General features: G+C 45.9%; 1 protein-coding gene across 1 annotated transcript in view; it reads right to left on the bottom strand.

Moving 5' to 3' along the window:
- The window catches only part of RAPGEF5 (Rap guanine nucleotide exchange factor 5), a 247,107-nt gene extending 222,581 nt beyond the window's left edge, over positions 1 to 24,526 (bottom strand). Inside the window, exon 1 of the mRNA XM_056800508.1 lies at positions 24,113 to 24,526. Within this exon, the coding sequence (XP_056656486.1) occupies positions 24,113 to 24,400 (288 nt within the window). The 5' untranslated portion in view covers positions 24,401 to 24,526. The remainder of the gene's footprint in view (positions 1 to 24,112) is intronic.
- Positions 24,527 to 25,129: the final 603 nt, after the last annotated feature.

Genomic DNA, 25,129 nt, shown 5'->3' with positions numbered 1-25,129 from the left:
GCAGCTAGGTGACTCAGGGGATTGAGAGCCTAGAGACTGAAGTCCCCAGTTCAAATGTGAACTAGATACTTCCTAGTTGTATGACCCTGGACAAGTCACTTAATCCCCATACTCTTACTGTTCTTCTGCCTTGGAACCAATATTCAATATTGATTCTAAGATGAAAGATAAGGACTTTAAGGACTTACATTTTAAGGTGTGTCCTGAGGGTCTCACCCTCAAGTTCCTAAGGGCATTTGGAGTTCTGGGGGCTCATCTCTTGCCATGTGCCCTGAGATACCAAACCAAACAAACACAAAAACTCTTTCTGTTCTGTTCCCTAGAAGCTGCCTCCAACTTCCATAGGTCATTTTTGCCACGTTTACAAGGTTGAAAATTCCTGAGAGTCAGCCACCAAAGCATCTCCACAGCTGTCAATATAATTAAAATGACAATTTAATCTAAATTAATTTACTTATTCAGGGCCATACCCATCACACTACCAAATAATTATTTTATACAGCTAGAAAAAATAATAACAAAATTCTTCTGAAAGAACAAAAGATCAAGGATATTGAGGGAAATTTTTTTTTTAATATGAAGGAAGGCAGTCTAGCAGTATCAGATCTCAAACTACATTACAATGAAATAATCATCAAAACAATATGGTACAAGCTAAGCAAAAGAGTGAGAGATCACTGGAATACATTTGGCATGCCATAAACAGCAATAAATGACCACAATAATCTAATGTTTTATAATGCTTAAGATCCAAGACATTAAGAAAAGAAACCACTATTTGACAAAAATTGCTAGGAAAGCACTCTGGCAGAAACTAGTCATAGACTAACATCTCATACCATATACCAAGATAAGATCAAAATGAATAAATGATTTAGGTATAAGGTGTGATATCATAAGAATTTAGGAGAGCAAGGCGATTTTTATCTGTCAGATCTATGGGTAAGGGAACAATTCATGACCAAATAGAGATCAAGAGGATTATGGGAAATAAAATGGATAATTTTGATTACATTAAATTTAACAGGGTTCACACAAACAAAACCAATATAGCCAAGATTTGAAGGAAAGCAGGAAGGGGGTCAGGATTTTATATTGTTTCCCTGAAAAAGGCCTCATTTCTCAAATTTATAGGAAACTGAGTCAAATCTGTAAAAATAAGAATCATTCCCCAACTGATATATGCTCAAAAGATATGAACAGGTAATTTTCAGATAAAGAAATCAAAGTAATCAATAGTCACATGAAAAATGCTCTAAATCACTACTAATTAGAGAAATGCAGATTATAGCAGAGCTCAGGTACCACCTCACATCCATCAGATTAGCTAACATAACAGAAAAGGAAAATAAAAAATTCTGAAGGGGATATGGAAAAAATAGGTACACTGATGAACTGTTGGTGGAGTTGAACTTATCCAACTATTCTGGAGAACAATTTAGAACTTTGTCCAAAGGGCTATAAAACTATACCCTTTGACTCAACAATACCCCTCTTATGTCTGTGTCCCAAAGAGATCAAAGAAAAAGGAAAAAGACCTAAATGTGCAGAAATATTTATAGCAACTCCTTTTGTGGTAGAAAAGATTTAGAAATTGAGGGGATGCTCATCCATATGGCTGTGCTAGAACACTATTGTGCTGTAAGAAATGATGAGGGAGATGGTTTCAGAAATCTGGGAAAATTTACATGAACTGATACAAAGTGAAATGATTAGAACCAGAAACACAGCATACATAGTAACAGCAATACTGTACAATGCTCAACTGTAAAAGACTTAGTAACTCTGATCAAGGTAATGATCTAAGATCATTCCAAAGGATGCATGATGAGCAATGCAAGCTACTTCTACAGGGAGAACTGATGAACTTTGAGTGCTGACACAAGAACAATTTTTTCACTTTATTTCTCTTGCTTTTATTTTTGCATCATGGCTAACATGGGAGTATGTTTTGCATCACTTCTCATATATATAATCTGGATCATATTCTTTGTCTTCTCAATGGGTATAGAAGGAGCAAGAGGCAGAGTGCATTTGGACGTTAATTTTAAAAAATGAATGTTAAAAAAGCAAATTAATAAACTTCTTTTAAAAAATTAAGTGTCTGATATTGAAAAGAAACACTTCTGTTACAGGAAGAAAATGAATTTGACTGTTTTCCCTCCTGTCTATTCTACAAAAGAAGAACAAGCCTTTTGCCATATATTGATTGTTGATACTAAATTTTTAGTCTTAAAAAATAAAGGTGGCCTGTCAGAGGACACACCATTGGTTCCAAGATAAATGGCCAAGTACTTACCAAAGCTCTGAAAGAGGTGGAGAAGGGAGGAAAAAGTAATTTTGTTTCAATCCCTAAGTGCATACCCATATGGAAAGCTTTATAAATAACAGCTGCTGAAGAGATAACTTTTTATCCTTTCTCCAGTTTTTATGCAGATGAAAGGGAAATGCTGGCATCTAAAAGGTCTTTCATGCAAATATAAAAGTGTAAGGAAATTACAGCTGTGTTTAGAGGAGAGAGAGTGGGGCACTGATATTCTACACAGAAATAGAAAAAGAGAAAAAAAATGAAATCTCCCACCATTCCTTTATTTAAGCACTACATATAGGGCTAACAAAGTAAAAAAGGCAAATCATCCTTGCCCTCAAAGAGCTTACATTCAAGGGAAGAGGGGCTACAATCTTTACCTGGATATAAATGAAATGTCTACAACAAAACAAAACAAAACATCACGAGGGAGAAGTCAAGAAAGGCTTCATGTAGAAGGAGGCAACAGAGTCCAGCTTTGAAAGAAGCTAGGGATTCTATATCCTCAAATGGTGTCTGGGATGCATTATGGACATGGGGAACCATCTTGAATCAAGCATGAAAGCAGGAAATAGAATGCCAATTTGACCAAAATAGAGAGTGTGCCAAACAGCAGTATTATGAAATAAGATGGTAAAAAGAAGTGGGAGCTCTTCTGCACAGCTGAGTTTGAATTTTATCCTAGTGGCAATAGAGACCCACTACTATTTTGAGAAGAGGAAGGATATATCCAGAGATGGGTTCTACAGCTAGGAGGATGATGGATTTAAGAAGGGAAAACATAAAGATCCATCAGGAGACTGTTTCAATAGTCTAGAGGAAAGGTGGTAAGAGCCTGAACCTTGGAGGTTTGGTGTCCCAAGGAGTTATAACATCTGCTAATACCCCAAAACACCGACACCTTGACAGTAGTGTTTATGACAGCATATCTGAATGCCAAAGCATTCTAGGAAGGGTTTAGGGTTGTACTCAAAAAGCATTAATTGATGGGTTACTGTCAGTTTGGAAGGAGATGGCAGAGAAATATCCCTGGGTGCTGTGTTTGGCTCTCTACTGTGCCACATTTTTATCAGGACCTGGGATAAAGGCACAGATGGTGGGCATATCCAATCTGCAGCTGGTGCAAAGCTGGAAGAGATAGCTCACGCACTCGATGACAGAGATGGGGCCCAAAGGGCAGAGATGGGCCAAATCAAAGAAGATGAAATTTAACAGGAATAAATATAAAGACTTCAACTTGGATTTTTAAAAATCAGTTTTACAAGTACAAATGTGAAACCCACAGAGCCTCAGAGGATGGCACAACCAAGACAAGTCAACAATGGGACATAAAAAGCCCAAAAAGAAATCTCAATCTTAGGTTGAATTAAAAGAACATGATGTCCAGGACTTGGAAGATGATGGTCCTGCTGGGCTTTGTCCTGGTCAGACAATAGCAAGAAAGGCCATTCTATATATTGCCTGTTAGAAGGCCTTTGAAATGTGTCTAGTATGCCAACCAAGATTCATGGTATTATTCTAAATCCCCTTAGGAAAGATTATTTTGATGTTCTGGGATGTTAAGCCTGGAGAAGAAAAGGGGTATTGGTGGGTGGGTGAGAGGTAGCAAGGGGAGAGAGGGGAGAGAAAGAGAGAGAGAGAGAGAGAGAGAGAGAGAGAGAGAGAGAGAGAGAGAGAGAGAGAGAGAGAGAGAGAGAGAGAGAGAGAGAGAGAAGTGGGTTAGAGAGATCATATCTGTTTTTAGATATTTGAAGGGTTGGCAAGAGGATAGATTACACTTCTGTGTCTGGCTTCATAGGAAGTTACAAAGAGTCAGATCTGAAAAAATGTCCTGATTTAGGGCCTAATGTCAGTAAAAAATTCCTAAGAATTAGAGTTCAAGTCCTCAGATGTCATGAGCTATCTCAAGAGGGAGCTGGGTTCCATCTCCTTGGATATCTTCCATAACCCTTTTGTTAGGGATATTAGAGTGGGGCTTCCTGCTCTAGTATGGGTTGGACCATATGGTATCCAAGATCCTGTCCAACCCTGAGATTCAAAGTTTGGATAGCTAATAATAGCTATCCAATATGGTACCTGTTTCAAAAAGGCCCTGAACTCAGTGGTCTAATTATATACATCCCAAAAGTTTGAAGGCTAGAAGCTAGAAGGATTGCCTTCCCCCAAGTAGCAGAATATACTCAATATACTATCATATTGATGCCTAAGTGAATGCAACTCTCTTTGAATAGATAACCAAAGTTACCTGACTAGTCAAATGCCTGACCAAGAACCATCTTTGCTTAATGGAAAGTCTTTTTTACTTCTCTTCTTCCAAAACCCTCACCTTCTGTCTTAGAATCAATACCATGTATTAGTTCCAAGGCAGAAGAGCGGTAAGGGGGAGGCAATGGGGGTTAAGTGACTTGCCCAGGGTCATATGACTTGGAAGTGTATGTGGTCACATTTGAATCCAGATCTCTCAGTTTCCAGTCCAGCTCTCTATCTACTGAGTCACCTGGATGCCCCCTAAAGGTCTTCCTTTAACATCCTACCCAGATGCAAATCAGATATTCCATTAAGGTGTGGAAGTGACCTTAGTTCTTGAAGATTGTTCCCAGGAATCACAAGCTGTATTAGGTCCCACCAAGGCTTCCAACATGGGCCAAGTAGTGAAAAGCAAATATCTACTTTCCAAAGATTAGCCTGGCAGAGTTGAGAGAAGCCCATCTCCATTCACAAGGTAAAGAATTTTTCAGCCAAAGAAATACTAGGACGATCGATTGGGACGTGAAAGAATTAAGAAGCCGACAGTGGAAGTAGGACCAACACTGACAGTATCATCCACTTTTCCAGAGCACTGAAGGAATGGAAAGTTTTGGGCATCATTTCAGTGAAATGGTTGAAGAGAATGAATCTTCCATACTCACACTCTCTCACACCGACACAGTATTTCAGAGAATCTTCCAAATTACTTGTTTTTACTATTTCAGGAGCCCATGAATGAAATGAAATAAGAGGTTGGTTTCCATAGACACCTACATCATCACCGAAGTTTCTCTTCAGGTGACCTTTCATTTAATGAAACTTCCCTGTGAGAAGGTGAGTGAGAAATACTGAAGATGCTTGAAGATGTGAGGAGATGTGCCCAGCTGCTTGCAGAGCAGCAGAAAGCACAGATCTGGGACCTTCCCCATCCAAAGGAGTCCACATAACCATCTTTAGGAACCATCACTGTTCTGGAAATGGAGTCGACATGGGCAGAAAAGTAGATTGGCGTCATTAGCTGCTGGAAATAAAGAACAGAAGCCTAAAGGCTGTGGAGAACAGCAGATGATGGAACATGGCAGAATCCTGACTTCTGTGAATTGAAAAATCCTTGGCGCACAGTACCATTGTGGGTCATACACCCTAAGAGTGTCATCATAAAGGAAAAAAAAAGAGAACTTTTCAAACAGGAATCGAGCAGCAATCTTTGTAATTGTGGAGAACTGGAAACAACCAAAATATCCAACAGTTGGTTAATGGCTGCATAAACTATGGTACATCAACATAATGAAAGACTTGAGCGCCATTTAAAATGATAAATGGGGAAATAGAAAGAAACATGGAAAAACTTAGGGTAAAGCAATGCAAGTTGAAGAATGCCAAGCCAGAAGAGCCACGCACACTGACTGTGAATGTAGAAAATGAAAAATGTATACACAAATCCAGATATGAATGAGTGAGCCCAACAGAAGGGCACACAGAAGGAAAAACTCCGAAGCTGTTATGGACAGATTGTACAGAGAAATTCATTTCTGAGGTGTAAATAGTTGTAAACCTAAACTTCTTTAATTTTGTTGTGATTTGAAATTATGCACATGATGGCTTAAAAAAATATCCAAGGCAGAGTTGTGCATAAACCAGGTAGCTCCCAAGAGAGTCTACACCTTTTGTTCTGGCCTAGCATAGTGCTTGGCATACAGTAGGGGCTTAAGGCATGCTTATTGAATAGAATGGAAGAGTTCAGAATGAGCAGAGAAAGCAGAAGTGAGCCATCTTCCCAGAACCCTCAATTTAGTTTCCTAATTCCTCAGAAACTTGTCCATTCTGGCCAAGGTGGATAAAAGTCTCCATAATGTAGCCAATAAGATGCTCCAAACAGACTCCAGCAAAGGGCTCTGAAGGACAAGACCTCGAATATCAGAAAGGCAAATGATGATGGAATGAAGGAAAAAGATTCAATGTGACTTAGAAATCTCTGTTCTACCAAACTCTACATGGACAAGGAAAAGGCTGCTTACACTTCTGGCAATAAGTGTACGAGGACTGGAGTGTCTAGCAATCCCCAAGCATTTATATTTGTGTCTACTATGCACCAACCCCTGGAGAGACAGTCAAAAATAAATGAAAGAAACCTCTGACTTTAAGGAGCTCCCCCTCTGTCATGTCATGCAGACCTATCAAGATATACAGCAAAAGGTATCTGCAATAAATATGGTAATTAAGGAAGGAGGGCCCTGACTTAAGGAGGAGGGGATCAGGGAAGGGACTACAATGAAAATGGTACTCCTGTTGTGTTTTGAAGGAAGAGAAGAATTCTATGAGGCAGAGACAAGGAGAGAGAGCACCGAATGGTGGTGCAAAGATAGAAAGATGGCTTAAAAAAACCATAAATTAACATTATCTATGCTATATTGCATTCTTCTTTATTTTGTTAACTATTCCCCAATTGCATTTTAATCTGTTTGGGCAGCAAGTGGGAGTTTTGACACCTCTGGTGTGACTAATTATCTCTGTGTAAATTTTATTGGCCAAAGGAGATTCTCGACTCAACAGGAATTCATCTTAGAGTTGCCCAGAGCACTGGGCAAGTGTCCAAAGCCACAAAGCCAGGATGGGTCAGAGGTAGAACATGAGTTTAGGTCTTCCAGGTTCCAAGGCTCTTCCTCTAGAGGCAACTCAATGAGGCAGTGCATAGAATGCTGCCCCTGGGGTCTGGAAGAACAGAGTTCAAATCTGGTCTCAAATACTTTCTTGCTATAAGTATCTGAGACTGGTACATTTTTGTCTTGGTACCACCACTGTCTAGCACATTGACCGGCACTTTGTAAGTGCTTAATAAGCATTTGTTGAATGGAATTATGCTTCATTGCCTCTCAAATATGTACATTATAATTTTTTTTCTATTTTAAGTAGGCTTAAATCTCTTCGATTTTGCCCCATAATTTCTTCTACACCATTTTATTCCCAGAATGATTTAGGGCCTCCCCCAGTGAGTCTATCCCAGTATTTCTGAGTCCCATCTATCTATTTTATGACCAAGTGGACTGCAGCCAGAGAAGTTTGGGAGACAAATCAAAAACCACAAATGTTCTGGATTTATAGAGCATATATTGTTTTGTCAGGCATCTTCCCTAAAGGCAGTCCAGAAGACTCAGCTACAGGTATTCCTTCCATGTGATAGGGGTTCAGGACCTTGGGGGGGGCTGGGCTGGTGATCTGGAAAATCTGGGTAAAATTTTGGCCCTCCATACCAGAAAAGTGTGGATTTCTTCTTTTTCTTTTATGGGATATTTACAGTATCTTACTGTAAAATTTGGGTTAAGTATTTGGTCATAGGCTATATGTAGGTCAATGGTAAGTGAAAATATGTTGATATTATACAAAACTATGCATATATTGTATGCATTTTTCTGAGTTTCTAAACATTTTCTGTGTCATCTGCTGGCCTTTTCATGTTGTCTGCAGCTTCTACAAAATTCTCATTTAGTTCCTTATGCCAGCCCACAATATATAGAAACTGTGATGGAGAAAGTTGTGATGTGAAGGGATATCTGCATTTTTAAGCCTCAACGCATCTGTTTCCAGCTTTCTAAGAAGAAAACCAAGTGAAAGGCTTTAGGATAAACAGGAAGACTTCTGCCCACTAGTTCCTGGTGCTCCACATCCCTGGGAGCCAGGGTCCAAGAGCTTGAGGTTCAAAAGCAGCCTTCTGGACTCCCCCCAGATCAGCGTGTATTTCTGGAGTTCTCTAGTTACAGCCTATTTCTTACAGATAAACAAATGAGGAGAAAACAGATAAAGTAGAATTACAGAAAGTCAATACAGGAAAAACAGAAAGCTGGAGGTTAATGAACTTCCAAAGCTGGATTCAAGTCAACCACAAATGGAGAACTTTACACAATGGACAGGCCAGATGATCATCAATACAGGGCCTCCCACATGTTTGATCCATGTTTGTTGAATTAAGTGACCACTGAAATGCTCTAAAAGTTACAGCATGCTTGGCACCCATTATCTCCCTCGATCCTCCCAACAACTCAGTGAGATAGGCTGTCTATGCATTATTAGCTCCATTGTTCAGATAGGGACACTGAGGTACATAGTAAAGGATTTTGTCAAAGGACCTAGAACTAGTAAGTGTCAGAGGCAAGGTCTGAACCAATTTTCCTGGCTCCAAGGCCAGTGCTCTTCAGGGAATCAAGGCCTGAAGGGGAGAATGTGAGAGTAACAGAATGGCAGAATTTATAGGAGAAAGGTGCTGCCGCTGATGCATAGCCCTGCCTGGAATAACAGCATCCAGATCAGACAGACAGAGAACACCACCTTTCCTGGGGAGAGTTAATCCCCTCCTCTTTGGAATCTGGGGTGTCCTGACTGATTGGTGGATGAACTTTGCTAACACACAATATCTGGCTGGCCCCAGATTGTGCTTCCCAACAATCCACCCTCCCTAGATATTTTGTCATCTGCCTTTCAATGCATGACTCCTCTCTCCATTACCCCCACTTCCCATCTCTTGCCCTGGGGACACATTTCAAACAAGTACTGCTTTGGGACAGGACAAAATGACTGGCTGTCCTGGGGTTCTGCTCTCCATAATGGTGACCCTCTGGAACAAAGATCCTTCCCCTGCTCACCACTTCCCTCCCAAGATGGCACAGTAGAAAGGGGACTGGATTCAAGAGTCAAGAAGACATAAGTTCAAATCCTGCCTTGAAAGCGTACCAGCTAGTTATTCAGCCTCACTTTCCTCGTCTGTAAAATAGGGATAATAACAGCACCTGTCTCACAAGGTTGTTGTAAGGCTCATATGATTGAACATATATTAGGTGTTTTGCAAATGTTAAAACACTATATAAATGCTGGCCATTGTTACTATGAATTCTTCTCTCATTCATTTGTCCAGAGGGGAAATGGAGTTTCTATCTCACCCAGGTGGGTCCCCCAGATACCTGTACTGAAGGCACCACCACTGGAAAAAGGTCCACTGGACAATATTCCATTGTAAAAGGTTCATAGTCACTAAAGTCCACATTACATAGTCACGAAAGAAAAGTGCACATGAATGGGAAAGCTGGAATGTAGGCATTAGCCCAAACTACAGATGGTTCCAGGAATTCCAGGCACTGAGGAAAGCCAGTCCACACAGAAAAGGGCTTCTATGCGTCAAACCTGCTCATTTTAGAAATGAGAAAAATGAAAGGCCCTCAAGGTTAGATGACTTGTCTGAGGCCACTCAGGTAATGAGCATCAGAGGTGAGATTTGAACTCAGAACCTCTGCCTTCAGAGTCTGGGCTCTTCCCACTGTACCCAGCAAATTCCTTGACTCTTGGCCATGTTATTTGTAAGAATAAATCTCAGTTTCAAGGAAAGGCTCAAGGTCATTACAAGTCCTGCCTAATTTCCCAAAGGCTCCCTTATCTTTCCCTCCTCTAATAATAGCAGCCATAATAACTGCTCCCATCAATCTCAAAGTGTCATGGAAAACATGCTTGAGTAGAAGCTAGCGGTTCAAATCCCAGCTGGGCCACTTACTACCCCTGAGACCTCTCCCCTCATCTCTGGGGTCTCATTCTCCTCTTCTGTAAATAACAGGGTCACATCAGCTCTCCTCTAAGGTCCCTTCTAACTCCCTATCTATGATCTGAGATGAATCAGTGGGTGGAAACTCCTTAAGGGTCCACCATGGAGAGCTCCCACCAGGAACCAAAAAGGGCTGTTCTCCAGCCTCACTCATCACTCTGACAAAATTCTGCCAGATTAAAGCAGCACATGAAAGGTGTTCTAACTCACACGCAGATTACAAAATGTTCCTGACATCTAACGCAAAGGATTAAGAAAACACTGGAGTAACAACTGCCCTAGAAGAGCAGGAAATCAAACTCAAATGCCCCCTCAACCAGCCTCCCCTCTTGAATCCAAATACTAGGAGGGAACCCAGGCATGGAAAAGCCTGGGGGTCATGCCAGCTATTAGCTGGGATTGCCAGTAGCTCACAGCTGCATGATCTTGGGCAAGTCATTTCACTTTTCAGAACCTCATTAGTTCTCTTTTTAATAAAGTGAGGGGATTGGGGGAAAAACAAACAAAACAGAATCTTGTATCATTATAATGACTGAGAAGATTTACTCCAGAGAAGATTTGAGAACACCCACCTCATCTTTGCAAAGGTGGAGGGCTACAGTTACAGAGGACAGAGGGCATATGCTGTCACAAGTGATTTTGCTAAACTGTTTTCCCCACCCCTTTTACAATGTTTGCTAAGAAAGATGGCTCACTGCCTAAGGAAGGGGAAAGGTTTGCCCGGGAAATGAAAGTGATGCAAAAGTAAACAACAGCCATAAAATGCCATTTCTGTTTAAAGAGGAGGTTTGAGACAGAATGATTACAATGACTCCTTCTTCAGGGTATCCTAGCTCGGGGTCTGGAATACAAAAATGCCTCAGTTTCTTCTAGTGGTAGGGAGCTGGGTTCTAGATGGGAATTCTTACCCAAGAATCTATCAATCTGGTTTTTAAAATGTTTTCAATCTTTGGATGCATTTCTATAGAGCTGGTTTCCTTTGGATTCTATTTTATCCATCAGATCTTATAATTCTAAGAAGGGATCCACGGTTTTCACCAGACTGACTACCCAAGGGGTCCAGAAGTTTGAGAACCTCCACTCTAAATGTCCTCAGTCAGACTGTAAGGGTCATCCCTGAGGATGCAAAGGTTAGTTTCCAGTTAGTTAATTCCAGACCATAATACCTCTAGCATCTACTTTGCAGAACTGTTAGGGGCTTTAGTGAGACCATGAGGGTAAGGTGCTTGGCAAACCTTAAAGGCCAACATGAATATAAATTAGTCAGCGTGCCTGGAAAATGAGGGGGTGACATGAGATGACCCCCAAAGTTCCTTCCAGCTCTATGCCTGTGGGAAAAAACCACCAAAGACCATCCTGAAATCAGAAAGAATTCCTCCATTCCCCATAGACTCTCCGCAGATATCAGTGTTCTCAATGATTCAAGGGGAGATCAGCAATAGTAACCACCAGTCTCATGCTGAAGAGACCCTGCTCCAGGCGCTGCTAGACCCCAGAGTGGCAGCCAATTCATCCAGGGCCTATACAAGAACACAAAGCACATGCTCAAATTAGCCCCTGAGGTGGGCAAACAGAGCCCACAGGAGGCTGCTGCCAGGGATAGAAGCTGGGCAGGGGTAGTATAGGGACAAGTTTCTCCCAGGAGCCAGAGGGAAGAAGCATGCCATCTGAGGTCTTCACATTTTAACTAATTATTCTTGTTACCTCCCTTACTTTTTTTCTTCCTGTGAAAGGAATACAAACATTGTCAAACACCCTCTAAATTTTAGGGTCCCAGGTAGAAGTCCAGGTCTCCCCCATAGTTATTGCCCTGAAAAACTCTCTGCTCAACCAGGAGCAGCTGAGTGGCTCAATGGAATAAAAGCCAGGCTAAAAGATGGGAGGTCCTGGGTTCAAATGTTACCTCAAATACTTCCCAGCTGTGTGACCTGGGCAAGTCACTTATCCCCACTGCCTAGCTCTTCTGCACTAGAATCATATTGTTGATGAAAGGTAAGGATTTTTATTTTTGTGAGAATAATAATAAAAGACAATTGTCAGAAGCATCAAAGTGCTACTCTGTATAGGCATCACACTAAGCACCAGGGGTTCAAAGAAAGGCAAAGGACAAATCCTGCCCTCGTGGAGCTCATAGTCTAATGAAGGAGAAACAATTCTGTACAAATAAGATATGGACAGAATAAACTAGAGATAATCAACAGAGAGAGGGTGCCAGAATTAAAAGGGGGGAGGGTCAGAAAAGGCTTCCTTTAGAAGATGGAATTTTACCTGGGATTTGAAGGAGGACACAAAAGGAGGGACAGAAGTGCTTAAGCATGGGGGCAGAAAGTAGAGAGATGGGGTGAAGGCAAAATGAGAACTGACCTGGGAACAGACAAGATATCAGGGATGAGAAAGTGAGAAGTGGAAAACATCATCAAGGCTGGAAGCTTGAGGGACAGGAAGGATACTGATGTCCATGAGGAAACCTAATGAATTCAGTTTTAGACATGTTGAGTTGAACATGTCCATGGAATATTCATATTCATCTGAAACTTTCCCCTTCCTTCCTTCCTTCCTTCCTTCCTTCCTTCCTTCCTTCCTTCCTTCCTTCCTTCCTTCCTTCCATCTTTCTCTGTCTCTGTCTGTCTCTCTCTTTCTCTCTTTCCCTTCCTTTTAAAAAAACCCTCTTACTTAGCATTTAGTATAAGACTGAAGGTATCAGTTTCAAGGCAGAAGAGAAGTAAGGGCTAGGCAATGGAGGTTAAGGGACTTGCTCAGGGTCACACAGCTAGGAAGTGTCTGATGCCACTTTAGAACTCAGGACTTCCCATATCCAGGCCTGGCTCTCTATCCACTGAGCCACCTAGCTGCCCCCTCCATGCTATTTTTCCAGATATCTAAGATCCATAGGAGATGTGAGCCAGGACATCAGCAGAGAGGTTAGGGCTGGATAAACAGAGGAAGAATTCTCAGCCTAGAGAAGCTCATTGAATCCAAGGATGCTGATAAGATCACCAAGTGAAATTGTATTGAGAGAGGAGAGATGACTTATGACTAAATTTTCTAGAAACAAGCTTTTAAATATAATCCATTCAACAAAGGTTATTCTAAATCCTCCTACAGCAACAGAATGGGGATATCTGGGGCTCACAAGACACCCCACAAGCGTGGAGTGATCTGTCAGGTCCCCCCAAGACCTGGTATAAGGTACCACATCCATTCACAACCATCCATTTTAAGGATGAGAATGCCAAAGATCTGAGAGACTAAATCATTTGCCCCAAGTCACACAGTTAGGAAGCAGAAAAGCCACAACTCAGAACTGGTTCGTCTGACTCCCAATCCTTTGTTCTCTTCCTCCACATCCACGGTGTTCCACAGATCCCTGAAACAGCCCAGCCCAGTGTATTCCTGCCTGTTTCTTTCTCACATCATTCCCCCAAAAGGTGTCAAGGGACCCAGAGGCCAGACTCTAGGCTCTTCCTCCTAATGGGCCCCCAGTGCTTCAATGAGGGTGATGCTCTTTTTTATAAATAAGTTATTTCTGTACTCCAAGATGGCTTTTGATGAATACTAAGACCAGCCTGACCCTCTGGCCCCTAGTGAAATCTCTAAAACTGGGCCTTTTCCCAGGGGGCTTGGGAACTTCCTGTCATTTCCTTTAAATATTCCCATGGCTGTATTTCAATAGACTTGGCTGCCTTCTGATTGGATACATTTTATTTTGTATATTTTAAAAACTTACTGGAAGAAGGAGACCACAGTTTCACCAGCCTGCCCAAGGGGTCGAGGACACCAAAGAAGGTGGAAACCTCTCCTTCTGGGTCATTTCCTGCCTCCCAATGACCATCAGGCTCAAGTCCAGTCTGGCCCATATTTCTGGACAAGGACTTTCTGCCCGACTCCAAAGACTCACCTAGCATGACCCGCTGGGAGTGCTCATGGCTGGTGATGGGTGCCAGACCACCAGTCCAGCTTGTGATGGTCACAGGTCAGAGGGAAGGTGCCTTGAGGGATCCCAGGGGCCTCCATTACTGATACTGCCTCCAAGGGGCTGAATGTTAATGATAGGACAAGGTCAAGATCAAGTGGTTAATTCAAGGTTGGTACAAGTTGTGGAACCAATGGGAGAAAATGAAGGGAAAGTCATGACTGGGGCTCAGGCTTTCTGATTTTCAAAAATTATTTGAGAACACTAGATCTAGAGGAAAGAACCTCAGAGGTCAGCTAGTCCAATCCATCCATTTCACAGAGGAAGAAACCGAGTCCCAGGGGGAGGGAAAAATGACTTGTCCAAGGTCCCACAGGTAGTCCGCAACAGAGGTGGGATTTATATTCCATTACACCCAGTTGGTCAGTAAGCTTTAATTAAACTCTATGTGCTAGGCACAGGGCTAAGCATTTAGTGCACAGTAGTTAGGGGCTATAAAAATGCTCATTTGATTCCTCCCTTCTCTCCCTCCTTCCCCATGCCCTGGGGATACAGAGAAAGGCAAACATAGCCCCTGCCCTTCCGAACACCCCACAGTCAAAGAATGGGAACTCCATCCTATCCGGGTTGTTCAACCAATAGAAAGACATTTACAAGTGAAAACCAGGAGCCCAGGAACAAAAGCTGGGCTTCCAATATGAACACCCACATGGGCTGAGTCACAGCCAGGAAGGCTCTGCCAACCCCACACATGAATCACAGGACTCACAAAGGGCAGCTCTAAATCCATATTCCCTCGTGTTCTTCCATGGAATAAACATGGAATTTATGTAAGAGCACAGGGATGGAGCCGCTGTCTGACCCTGAGGAAACCTTGGGGAACGTTTTTCAGAACTAATCCCCTCTAGGATGTCTCTCGAATTCTCCCCCTTCTCTCCTGCGACATGGCCGCCATTCTGGAGCTTGTGGAGCAACTCTCTCCCTCCTCCAGGCCATCCCCCAGTAAGCTGCCAAAGTCATTTTCCCACAGTGCAGGTCTCATCATGCCAACTCCCACTCCCACTCAATAAACTCCAGTGGCTTCCCATCACCTCCAGAATCAAACACAAAACCCTCTGTTTGGCTTTCGAAGGAAGCCCTTCATCACCTGGCCCCCTCCTACCTTTCCCATCTTCTTACATCTTACTATCCATGTATATATATATATATATCTTCCATCTGCTCACCCTGGGCTCCGGCTATTCCAGGAACAAGACACACCATCGCTGGACTCCATGGGCATTCTCTCTGGTTGACTCTCACACTTGGATTGCTCTCCCTCCACATCCTTGCCTCCCTACTTCCTTTAATTCCCTGCTAAAATCCCAGAAAGCTGCCTGCCACTCCTCTTCATCCTAGTACCTTCCCTTGCTTAAATATTTTCTATTTATCCCCTATGTAGTTTGTGTGTTGTCTCCTCCATTAGATAGAAAACTCCTTGAGGGCTGAATTTGTCTTTTCCCTCATTTTGTATACCTGGAACGTGCACATAGTAGGTGGTTAATAAATGCTTACTGGCGGATGGATGGCCTTGTTTGGTCCTTTTTCCTCATCACCAATCACAGAAAAAAAAACCTCATTTTTGGAAAAGAAATTAGTTCTTACCAAGGAGAGATAAACTGTGAAGTGATGGAGCTGGGTGGAGGGCAGTTCTCAAAAGAGAACACGCTTTCTTTTAGATGTACAAACACTGTATGTCCTTCCCAATTCTGAGAGAATGAGAGGTTTGTTTTTATGAACTATTTTGTACAATAATTTTCTTTTCCCAGGTCACACACACACACACACACACACACACACACATGTGAGTCAGTGTGGTGTAATGGGCATCACACTGTTCTTGGAGTCAGAAAGACGTAAGTTCCAATGCAACTCAGATTTTTAATAGCTGTGTGACTCTGGCCAAGTCATGGACCCTCACTAAGTTCTGAGTAATTCTTCAAAACTAGAAGTGGCAGAGTGGGTGGCAACCAGCATTGCTGGAAGGAGTTCCTCATCTGGGAGTGCCCTCTACCAATGAAATCCTACATCTAGTCCCAATCGCCAACCTAATAATCATGGATTTGTTCTTTAATTCCGATATTTCAAATGAGCGAACAAAAGAAACTTACACTATTCCAAGATGGTTAACTTGTTTGCCTCCTTCCCACTTATTAGGAGAAAAGAGCTTTCCTGATATTTCAATTCATAAGTCATTTCACAACTTGGAAAAGGCAGTTTCTTCCTGGAGATTCTTCTCCCAACTAGAGAAGAAGCTGCTACTACTTGGATCCGTGTCTCCCTCTCCAGTGCCGCAAGCTGAGCTCAGCATTCGAGCTCCTCCAACATCGTTCATTAATGAGCTGATGTACCTGAGCTGCTGAAGTGACTCTGCTGGCTTTGGGGGGTGGGGAGGAGGGTGGGCAGAGAGAAAGGAGGTCAGCAAACACTCCCTGCTTGAATGGTTCATTCTCGAGCCTCCAAGGTATTAGACTGTCCTTAGTCCGATGGAAGGCTCGTTGATGGAAGCCCACTGCATTCCCAAATCCTTCTTGAGCTGAATGATTGGTCCTAAGCACAATGGCTGAAAACACTGGTCAGAAAAGGAGCAGGGGTTGGCTTACTATGACCTAGAAAGATTTCTTTAAGGCTGAGAGAATATCACCTCACCCAGTGTTAAGAGTCTGAAGAATTGTCTTAATGATGATCCCTTTGACGAATCTTCCATCGGACTGCAGATTATAGGCACATGGACTTGCTCACTCAACAAGCATTGAGGAGAGCCCCATCCAGCTCCAACAACCATATATTAAGCACCCTGCCCAGTGCTCAGTGGAGCTGGGAGTCACATTCACTCACATACAAACAGTAAACAGAATGGTCCCCAGCCTCCAGAAGTTTCTATGCTACTGCAGTACACAAGATGTGCACCCATTTGTTGCTGGGGAGCTTTTTAAGTATACACAAGGGGGCAGGTGGGTGGCTCAGTGGATTGAGAGCCAGATCTAGAGACAAGAGGTCCTGGATTCAAAAGTGGCCTCAGATACTTCCTAACTGTGTAACCTCCATTGCCCAGCCCTGCCCACTCTTCTGCCTTGGAACCAATCCTTAGTGCTGATTCTAAGATGGGAGGTAAGGGTTTAAAAAAATAAAGTATATACAGAATAAATATAAAGTGATTCAAGTAGGTCAATTGAAAGAACAAGGAAGTTAAGAGGATTTGGAATCAAAAATAGTTTCATGAAGATTGAGGTCCTTGAGCTAAGCTTAAAGGCAGTCAAGGATTTTAAGGGGTGGGGGGGAAGGAGAGCATTACAAGCCCCGGAGGAACCCATGCCAAAATGCAGAGACCACAATATGCCAGGGGCTGTGCTGGGCACTTCAACTTCCAACAGCCTAAGACCAAGTTGTCTGTTTGAAAGAATGGAGGGAGATTCCATACATGGAGTTTTTTTCATACCAATTAAAATCTGAGGTATGTCTAGAATCTCCCTTCACTTCCCCAAATGTATGGGGGAGAGGAAAAAAGAGCCAGAAACAGTCAGAGATAGACAAGGGTAGTGAGAGAGAGAGAGCGACAGAGAGACAGAGAGAGACAGAGAGACGGAGACAGAGGAAGAGAGAGAAAAGAGAGACAGAGACAGAGAGACAGAGAGAGGAAGAGAGAGAGAAGAAGAGAGACAGAGGGAGAGAGAGAGAGAGAGAGAGAGAGAGAGAGAGAGAGAGAGAGAGAGAGAGAGAGAGAGAGAGAGAGAGAGGAAGAGAATGGGGAGGGAAGAAGGGAAGCAGGGAAGGGAAGAAGGAAGGAAAAGGAAATGGGCTTCAATTTGACACCATTATTTGTATCAGCACTTGCTAAGCCAGTGCTCCCACACCACCATAAGCATGGCATTACTAAAGGGCTATTGTGGACGCCACTCCTAAGTTATTTTAAACATCCTCCTCTAGCTCAGTTGCCCGAGTCACCAATTACTGCCTTGTCAAGTTAAGAGAGAGTGGCATCTGTGAAACACACTTGTCTCCATCTATTACATTCCTGCGGTCACGGTTTAGACACCACCTAAAATCACTGCCGTTTTGAGTCAGCCCTTCCTGAAGTAAAATCCTCCTAATCTATTATACAATTTTAGCAGCTCAGGAAAGAGAGGCTGCCCTGCTGCTTGGGTGCCAGGCTCCCTATTTCTCTTGGGCCAAGCCTTGAGGAAAGGCTCCCTTGGTCAGACAACAGGGCAATGTGTGGCAGCCTCCTTCAGGGAAGGAGAAGCTTGAAGCCTGGGAGTTCTTGCCTTTTTGTGGAACAGACCCCCAGGGCAGGCCGGTGAAGCCCATGGACCCCTTCTAAGAGGCGTGTTTTAAAACAAAGACAATAAAATGCAGGGGCTGCCCATTTTATGGAAGGACAGTTCTCAAAATATTAAAAAATCAGCTCCTGGGCCTCAGGGAGAGAGCTCTGGCCCCGCTCCCCTTTCCTGCATTTCCCATGAAATTACAATCAAGACGAGACCTTTCTAATCTTCCTTACAAAGAGCCTCCCTCACCAGGACTCGTGTGTGTGTGTGTGTGTGTGTGTGTGTGTGTGTGTGTGTGTGTTTCTCAGTGAGAGGTTCAGTCCGTAGTGTTTTCCCTTAATTAGATCCATGATTAACATAATTTTGTAATTTGGAGGTGTGGGCTGGCGACTTGCCAGGAAGCAGGAGGACAGCTGAGACAGCTCATTTTCAAAAGTCAACAGTTCCAATGTAAAATGTCACAAGATCTTCTCCTCTACTTACTTGGCAGATAAATGAGTTTATTAATGGGTATTAATTAAAAGGATATCCATTCATTCATTCACTGGATATTCACTAATTCAATAGGCATTTATTAAGCACCTACTATGGCTATTAATCCATTTTTAGCAATGGAGAGACAAAGATGAAAAATGCCTGAGTCCTTGCCCTCAGGGGGCTTACATTCTATTGTAGGAAAATTATCTCGTAAACACATCTCTGCACAAGGGCTCTTCACTAACCCCAAAGGAAAGTCTTGAGTCAAATGTGCCTGGAGAATCTTATTTCTGATCTAATTGGGCCAGAGATCCAACAGGATCCTGGTGCAGATCCAAATGGTGCTCTGAGCATTTTCAAAAATCATGATCTAAGAAGAGCTGTCTTGCTTTTTCCTCTGCTAACATGAGGTCTACAGCAGGTGACTGCAAGATGGAAACTGATGGGAAAACCAGGTTCTCTTAAGTTCCCAAGAATTTACCCTCTCTGTGGAGAAGACCGAGTAGGCTGGCACCATCAGAGGGGCTGGAGAAGAAGACTGCCATCTTGGGGTGATCTGCATGCCCTTGTGGACACCAGCCTTTGTATCTGGGCTCTTCTCAGCTGGTTGCTCTTGGCGAGAGATGAAAAATCATTAACAGATGACGATTACCCCAAGGATGTGGTCGCTGGGAAAGGGCTTAGTTCAGGATCACCACACAAAAATGGTGCTGTAGCTAGAGATGGGGGCAGCCAGGTGGCACAGTGGATAGAGTGCCTGGTCTGAAGTGAAGAAGACTCATCCTTCTAGGTTCAAAACTGGCCCTAGATTCACTGGATTGACCTAGAGCATGTCATTTGTCCCTGATGACCACAGTTTCTCTTCTATAAATGATCTGGAGAAGGAAGTAATGAACCCTCACGGTGTCTTTGCCAAGAAAACTCCCATCAAGTCACAAAGAGTTGGACATGACTAGAACCACTGAGCACATAGACAGAATTGGTGATGAGGAAGAGCTTTTAGGTGGCACCTGGAATCCTCCCCAAAGACTTTAACCCCCAACTCCTATTTATGCCCTAGAAAGACTCCACCTGGGAAAAGTTACCAGGCAAGGAAGCTTTTCGTGCCCCCCAGCCAGAAAGCATCCTTGTTTTCGGACCAAAGGATTCCTAGCTGGAGAAAGGCTTCTACACTGAACTCCAGGGCTCTCCAGTGCATAAGGAATTTATGGTCAATCCAAGACTATCCAAGTGGATGGGGGGAAAGGACAATACGCAGGAGACCCTTGATGCTTTTCTAGACTGTACATTTCTCTCTGCTGGTGGCCTCCATGACATTATAGATCCGGGCTTCCCCATGTTTGGCATCCGGGGGGCTGTTCTCTAGGGATTCCCATCAGTTTTCTCCAGGCCATGTCCAATGTGCTCAAAACCTTCCTCTGGCTCCAACATGGCAGATAGCCCAAAGGCCATCCACTGGTTATCATGGCTGACTTTCACCTCAACCACTTGACCCAGTTTCTGATCCCAGCATGCACCTCTTTGCTCACATTCTCCAACTACCTCCCCAGTAATGGGCAACAGTCAGCTCATGCCTACCACAGGCTTCTTCATCTCCATTTAGGGAACAAGCATTTATTATGTGCCAACTGTGTACAGGCACTGTGCTTTATGAAATATGACCTCATTTGATTTAGTCAACCCTCACTTCAAATTCTCCAGAATTCATTCTCCTGTGACTCACAGTCATACATCGTAGGAAGAATATCAATGCTGAAAAGGTGGAGGGGGAACTGGGGTGCAGCGGAAAGATCTCTGCTTCTAAATAAATGCTCAGGGGGCCCAGATTCAAAGTCTATTTCCTACCTATGGGTCTTGGGTAGGTCATTTCATCTCTCTGTGCCTTGATTTCCCCTTTGGTAAAATGAGGAGGTTGGCCGAAATGGCCTGAGGGTCCTTCTCTTATTAGAGCCAGGATCCTGTGGGCCTTTGGCACAGGGGTAAGTCTGGGGGTCGTGCAAAGCCTCCTGCTCTTTGCCAAAGGCAGTGTGGCCAGTTCTCCCATCCATTCAATCACAGGCTCAGTTCATTTTGCTAAAATATTCACATGTTCCTAAAATAGGTCCCCACGTTGAGAATCTCAGAATATTCCAGTGACTAAAACCAATCTCCAGCCAATGTCCCATCCAAAGACCTGACCCAGCAGAGGTGATAGATTGAGGCTAACAGAGTCCCCCTCCCTCCCCATCCCTCCTGTCCAATAAGGGCCAGACTGGAGTGGATTCTCTGGGGAAAGGGAGAGAAGGAGGAAGCCAACGAGAAAGGAGGAGAAGGGGAGAGGGAACAAGTGAAGGAGGGAGGGAGGGCAGCCCCAGCATGGGAGGAGGGGAGAAGAGAGCAAACAGCTCACTGAGGTGGGCACCCTGGCAGAGTCCAGCTGAAATGTTTACTGCGTGGCCCAGGCAATGGGTACTTTGGAAGTAACTCCCCAGTGCTAGGCACTGTGCTAGGCATGGGACACAAAGTCAAAAGCAACAAACAGTCTTGTTTTCATTTCCCCTCATTCTATCTATGATTCCCTTATCCTGCCCTCAAGAGGCTTCAACTCTTGGTGTCCCTTCAATCAGCACAATTTGGGGCACAAAGTAATGTGGCTGAGCAGGGCAACAGAAATCCCAGCACCCCAGGATCCATTAATAAGTGCTTGTTGACTGAACAACAAGTATATTTTTTAAAAACCAAATCCAAGGGAATGGAGGCATGGGAAGGCAAGGGCATGGAAGGGCACCAGGGATGGTTTTCTGTGGAAGATAGGGCTTGAGCTGAATCCTGAAGGAAAAGGAAGTGCATTCCAGGCATGAGGCATGGCCAATGCAAAAGTATGGAGGTGGGAGTTGAGGATTGTGGATGAAAAGAAGTCTAGAAAGGGCAAGTGGAGGAACTTGAATGACAGGGAAGGAATCTGGATTTCCCAGAAGACAAGCACAGATGATTCCCAGGGACCAGAGTCAGCAAGGAAAGCCCAGCAGCATTTGCTCCTATGGTGGGTCATCCTGGTGAAAGCTGTAGCGCTCTTCACCCAGAAATTCTGAAGTCGTTCCTGTCACGGAGAGCCTATCTGCAGACTTGTCTTCAGTATTCTCTGCCACAAAAAGTAACTGTCAAGGATAATAGCAAGGAGGTTTGACCTACTTTTCCCTAGATTCCTGCAAAGTCGGTGCAGCCTGGGAGCCCTTCCGTTCTCCCACATCCTCCTTGCCTCCAGCCTTTGCCCCTGGACAGCTCGGGAGCCCTGAGTCCTCCTCCCCATCCTAGCCTCCCCCTTCCCTTTGGAGGCAGCCCTTGGGGAGCCCTTCAGCCATCTGGGCAGGGAGCTTGGGCACTGGACGTTCTGTCCCACTGAGGCTGACCGGACCACGAAGGTGGGCACCCACACATGCTGCAGACTTTGAGCAGATTCCATTTCATTGGAGCAGCATGTCTGATCGCCTCAGAGCTTCCACGAGCTCTTCTGTGCCCCAAGAATAAAAAGGAGCCGCAGTCCCTGCCCTCTGCAAGCTGACATTCCTGGGAGGAGCCATAAGAACGCAGGCCAGCCAAGCCCTTCTGCCTGGGTCAGCCTGAGCCAGTTACTGACTCAGCCTCAGCTTCCTCGTCTGTCAAGCGAGGGTGCCTGGAGAGCCTTTCCAGCTCCAGGTTCACATTTCTCTGACAGCCCCAGGAAAAAGCCTTAAAGCAAAAGATTCTGCAAGAGAGGGGCGTTGAGGGACTGCATCCTAGGTAAGGTCACAGCCTGTGCAAAGGGTGGGTGGCGGGAGAGAAGTCCAAATGAGGGAACAAAGCGGACCAGACCAATCGAAGCTAGCCAAGAGCAAAAGGGAGAGAGCCCATGTGCTACCTGAATTCTCCACACATGAAATAATGCTCTGTAAACAAAACAACCCACAGGCAGTCCAGGGTGAGGCTGTTCTCCATATCCCCAAGTCTTCCAGGAGCCTCTTTTTTTAGTTCATCCATTTAATAATGAGCGTTTAATAATGGGTCTTAGCAGTGGAATGGTGAACTTGGAATCAGCTCCTACCTCAGACACTTGCCAGCAGTATGACCTTGGGCAAGTCACTTTCTCACCAGAAAATGAAAATAAGAATCCCTTGCTGAGGGGGTTGGGGAGGTTCCAAGGAGATTGTGGGTGAAGAGCCTTATATCAGGGAGCTATTGTGATAAGGCAGAGAATGAAAGGGTTTATGGCTGCTGAGATTTTTTTTTAATTCAGGAGACTGATAGCAGTAATGCCACAAACCCTCGTTTCTGTAGGCTGATGGGAGCCTGCAGCTACATATCCCTGGACACAGACACGGAAGAGAAGAAATAAACCTCTGCATTGGGCTTCCCAGCCCCCTGGCTCTGAAGAGAGCCTGGCCAGTGCTGGGATTCCTGTGAAACATCCAACTAGCCAACTCTGGGGAAACTCCAGGTGATTCAAGGAGCCCAAGAAGTCCCTGCTCTAGAGCTGGGGGGAGCTTGGAGATCCCTTAGCACAAACGCCTCATTTGAAAGAGGGAAACTTCAGCCCAGGGGAAGGAAGGGAAGTGACTTGCCCAAGGTCATACATCTGGCTAGGCACTGGGCTGGAATGTGTACCAAGGCCCTTCCCCCAGGGGCCAACTCTTTTTTCCCCAGCTTCAACAGGTCTGACACTGGGCTTCCTTGGATGCCGCTGTAGGCCCGTGACCAGGGACTCAGAACCAGGGAGGGTCCGAAGGTGGGCCTCTTGGCTCCCCGGCAGACCCCACTGGGCCCCCGGTGCGGGAGCGGTTGGAGCTCCAGAGCCATAAACTTGGTAAATAAGAAACACTCCCAGGGCCAAGCTGACACGGAGCCTTAAAGCAGCAACTGCCACGGGCTGGAGCCGGAAAGTCATGGCCAGGAGGACCCTCCCCAGCCCCCCCCCCCCCAGCCAGTGGCCACTCCCCCGCCCCCCGGGCCAGCCCTCGCCACAGCCTTCCCGGAAGGGCAGCCAACTGCAGGTCCAGGGATTTGGGAGCAGCCGGGGGCGATCGGAGAGCCCCAAGGGGTGGTGGGCCACGGATCAGACGAGAAGGAGGTCGCAGAGCTCCCCCCCTCAGTCTGGAAGCTGGGTGCCCCCTCCCCGCTCCTGCTCCAGCCCCGAACTTCCTGGGGGGAGCGCTCCAGCTCCTGCTCGAGGAGGGCAGGCAGCACGTGCCCGGGGACAGAGCCTCGTTCCCTTCCGTCAGTGCCCGGCCCGGCCGGCGGGGGGCCCGGTGCTGGTCACTCACCCTGCCGCCGCCGCCAGCGCTCCTCTTCCTGCGCAGGGTGAGCCCGCTGCGCAACAGAGCCGGCAGGTCCCGCAGCCGGTGTCGCAGCTGCTGCTCCTGGGGCAGGGTCAGGGGCAGAGGTTGGGGCAGGGGCTGCTCCGGGGCCCCCGGGCTGCCCCCCCGCCGCCGCTGCCGCTGCTGCTGCCTGCCCCCCGGGGCCCCGGCGGTCCCCCAAACCCCGGGGGCCGCGGGCTCCGGGCTCTCGGCCGGCGGGGGCTGCATCTTCACGGCTCCCACAGCCATCTTCATGCCCGGTTGCCCGCCGCTGCCGGCGCTCCTGGCATCCGGACCCCGCAGCAGCCGCCGCCGCGCACCTTCCTGGCTGCGCCAGGCAGGGAGAGAGAGGGAGCGACTGCGGCTGGGGCGCGGGGCTCGCTGCCAGCCGCTGCCCACCCCCAGCGAGCCTGCCTCCCTGCCTGCCGTCTCCTCCTCCCGCTCTCCACGCCCAGACCCCGCCGGGCGCGCCTCCTCCTGCCGCCCGGCCCAGGTACGCAGGCTCCGCCCTACCTGCCTCTCCAGCTGCCCCCGTCTGCGCCGCGCCGTGCCGTCCTGGCTGCCCGGGCTGCCGGACGCAGCCGGGCGGAGGAACAATGGAGGGCAGGAAGGCCGCCCGGGGGGAGGCGGGGGCTGGGGGCTGGCGGGGCACAGCTCGTCCCAGGTGCAGGAACTCAGTCCCCCCAGACCGACCCCTGGGGATCCCGGGAGCTGCCCCCCTCACCCCGCCGCGGCTTCCCTTTCCCCAGGCTTTGCCGCCGAGGCCCCACGGGGAAATCCCCCAGGTTCCTCCTCGGCCAGCCCGGGTTCCCGCTCACCTGGCCACAACTCGCAAAGGCAGTGGAGACCAGCTGGGCAGACGCCCCTCCCTCTACAGGTGAGGAAACTGAGGCCCAGGAGGGCACCAATCGTGGAGGTGGGATTCCAGGGAAGCCCCCTGATTCCGGCCCGGCTGCCCCCCAGCACACACGCCCGCAGCGTCTT

The sequence above is a fragment of the Monodelphis domestica genome, chromosome 5 (assembly GCF_027887165.1).
Source record: "Monodelphis domestica isolate mMonDom1 chromosome 5, mMonDom1.pri, whole genome shotgun sequence".
In the NCBI taxonomy this organism is placed as follows: Eukaryota; Metazoa; Chordata; class Mammalia; order Didelphimorphia; family Didelphidae; genus Monodelphis; species Monodelphis domestica.
The sequence above is the reverse complement of the archived record's forward strand: the minus strand, read 5'-3'. Positions and strand labels throughout refer to the sequence as shown.